The sequence below is a fragment of the Symphalangus syndactylus genome, chromosome 17 (assembly GCF_028878055.3).
Source record: "Symphalangus syndactylus isolate Jambi chromosome 17, NHGRI_mSymSyn1-v2.1_pri, whole genome shotgun sequence".
Classification (NCBI taxonomy): Eukaryota; Metazoa; Chordata; class Mammalia; order Primates; family Hylobatidae; genus Symphalangus; species Symphalangus syndactylus.
Genome location: NC_072439.2, coordinates 16,146,317 through 16,149,263, shown reverse-complemented (window position 1 = coordinate 16,149,263; position 2,947 = coordinate 16,146,317). Strand labels below are relative to the sequence as shown.

At 55.8% G+C, this 2,947-nt stretch overlaps 1 protein-coding gene across 1 annotated transcript; it reads right to left on the bottom strand.

The window, feature by feature from the left end:
- Nucleotides 1-237: 237 nt before the first annotated feature.
- On the bottom strand, nt 238-2,518 carry NANOS2 (nanos C2HC-type zinc finger 2). The gene has a single exon (XM_055248669.2). The coding sequence runs from the start codon at nt 1,737-1,739 to the stop codon at nt 1,323-1,325; it is 417 nt and encodes a 138-aa protein (XP_055104644.1). The 5' UTR covers nt 1,740-2,518; the 3' UTR covers nt 238-1,322.
- Nucleotides 2,519-2,947: the final 429 nt, after the last annotated feature.

The following is a 2,947-nucleotide window of genomic DNA, read 5'->3' as shown; positions in this document are numbered from 1 at the left end:
CGAGAGGCGGAGGTTGCAGTGAGCCGAGATCGTGCCATTGCACTCCAGCCTGGGTGACAGCAGCAAAACTCCGTCTCAAAAAAAAAAAAAAAATTAGCCAGGCGTGGTGGGGCGCACCTGTAGTCCCAGCTATTCGAGAGGCTGCGGGAAGATAATCACTTGAACCCTGGCAGTGAGCCGAGATCGCACCACTGCACTCCAGCCTGGGCGACAGAGCAAGACCTTGTCTCACAAACAAACCAAAGACGGAAACAGATACAGCCATTTCAAAGATGACTGGAAAACCTTTTTATTCACCAGAGCTCAATACTCAGGGTCCCGGCCCTGTGCCAAAAACTGAACAACTTAAAATCTGACGGGGGCCCTTCTTTTCTTTGCCCCTAAAATAAAAGCTAGGCCATTGCCATTCCCATCCGGGTACTCAAACCCCTTTCTTATCGGCGGTTCCTCGACTTGAACGTTGGAGGGTGAAAAACACAGGAGGAAAAAAAAAATGTCCTTTAGTCAACTATCACGATTTGGGGGGTCGGAAGGGAGGTGGTCGAGAGATATGCTTCTCGCTGGGGGAAAGGACCCATTGGTGATTTGGGGATGGGGGCAGGTGCTAAGTGCAATGGGCTGAACAAGGGGAAGAACAACCAGGCGGCATTGAAAGGTATCAGCTCACCCCACCGGCTCTCCATCCGCAGGTGAGCCTGCGAAGACACGGTGCCATCCAGTGACACGGTGCTCTCCAGCGTCCCACTCCACTCCTGACGGATGGGTACTGAGCTCAGGGAAGGAATGAACGGGCGTGGTCCACGATGACACCGTGGTTCTGCAGGAGGCTGAAGGTGGAGAAGGCTGGTCTTAAGTCGACATCCCATCTTGAAGTTCTTGAGTGGGCACTTAGCCAGCCTTGTTCAGTGTCTCCTAAGGGCTGGCTTGGGACAGCACTGTGGAATCCTGGAGGTTCAAAAATCCAAGAACTCCACAAGGAACAGAGAGGTCGAAGGGGCAGGGCTCCTGTCGTCAGCAGGCCCCACGAGGACAAAAGATCCATGAACTGGGGCCCAGAGGGCGCTACAGGGCCGTGTAGGAAGGGTTCCCGCGGCACCAAGGACCCTCGGACGCCCACAGGCCAGAGCTCCGAGGGCTGACAGGTTCAAGGGGGCGGGGCTGGCCTGGCTCCCAGCAGCCTCCACTGTTTCAGGATCCAGCCAGGGTGGAGTTCTGGGGGCCAGAAATTCCAAAGGGCTGGGTGACTGGAAGAGAGAGTTTAGGGACTTGGGTGGGATGGACCAGGAAGGTTAGGGGTGCTGGTGGTGGGCATCTCACGATCCTCAGCGCTTGACCCTGCGTCCGGCCGAGTTGCGCCCGCTGCGGCGGTAGAGGGACTGCTGGCCACCGTTGAGCGGGCAGTACTTGAGTGTATGGGCCTGGTCACCGGTGGCCCCGCACACGGGACACACGTAGTGCCTCAGGATGGGACACACCACCACACCGTCCGGTGTCTTCAGCTGGTGTGAGGAGTAGACGTGGCGGGACTCCCCGTTGTGCTTGCAGAAGTTGCACAGGGTGCCCAGGCCCCCGTTGGCCCCTGGCCCTCCCAGCCCCTGATCCTGCCCCAGCGGGGGCCCGGGACTTGGCTCCTCAATCTCTTGGGTTTCCAGCCTTTGCCGCCGACTTGCGATCAGCGCCCACACCACCTGGCTCAGGTTGAAATAGTCCTTCCACATGTCAAAGGGTGGCAGCTGCATGGCACCAAAGCAGGGGTGGTAGGCCACTGGAGAGGGGCTGGGGCTGGGGGCCCGTGGGCAAGGGCAAGAGCAGCAGGCGTTTCCCAGAGCAGAAGGGAGCTGCACCCCCTTTTATAATGCCCAGAGACTCTTCTAAGCAAAGGTGGAGCTTACGATTTAAAGGGCCCACTCCCTGCCCATAACCCCCATCTGACTTTAGTTCTTCACAGAGATTTGGAAGGAGGTCATTCCCCTGATCTCTGGTCCCAGCTCTGCTGCCAAGGTGCTCTGTGACCTCTGGGAAGACACTTCCTCTCTCTGTGCCTCAGTTTCCCTGTCTGTTCAAAGAAAGTCCATGTCTGCAAATATCCCTCACCCCTAGGCTGGAGGGGCTGTACCCTTCATAGACTTCAGAGTTGTTCCTAATCATCATAGCAGCCAGGCTGGGTGCAGTGCCTCACACCTGCAATCCTGGCACTTTGGGAGGCCGAGGAAGGAGGATCGCTTGAGCCCAGGACCTCTAGGCCAGAGTGGGCAAAATAGCGAGACTTTGTCTCTACAAAAAATAAAAAGACAAAAATAATAATAACATGGCCGGGCGCGGTGGCTCATGCTTGTAATCCCAGCACTTTGGGAGGCCGAGGCGGGCAGATCATGAGGTCAGGAGATCGAGACCACGGTGAAACCCCGTGTCTACTAAAAATACAAAAAATTAGCCGGGCGTGGTGGCGGGCGCCTGTAGTCCCAGCTACTCGGAGAGGCTGAGGCAGGAGAATGGCATGAACCCGGGAGGCGGAACTTGCAGTGAGCCGAGGTCGCGCCACTGCACTCCAGCCTGGGCGACAGAGTGAGACTCCGTCTCAAAAAAAAAAAAAAAATAATAATAATAATAACATGACCTAATTTATTTTATGTATTTATTTACTTGAGACGGAGTCTTGCTATATCGCCCAGGCTGGAGTGCAATGGCATGATCTCGGCTCACTGCAACCTCCGCCTCCTGGGTTCAAGCGATTCTCCTGCCTCAGCCTCCTGAGTAGCTGGGATTACAGGTGCCCACCACCAAGGCTGGCTGATTTTTTTTTTTGTATTTTTAGTAGAGACAGGGTTTCACCATATTGGCCAGGCTGGTCTCAAACTCCTGACCTCAGGTGATCCACCTGTCTCTGCCTCCCAAAGCGCTGGGATTACCGGTGTGAGCCACTGCGCCCGGCCTATTATTTTCATTT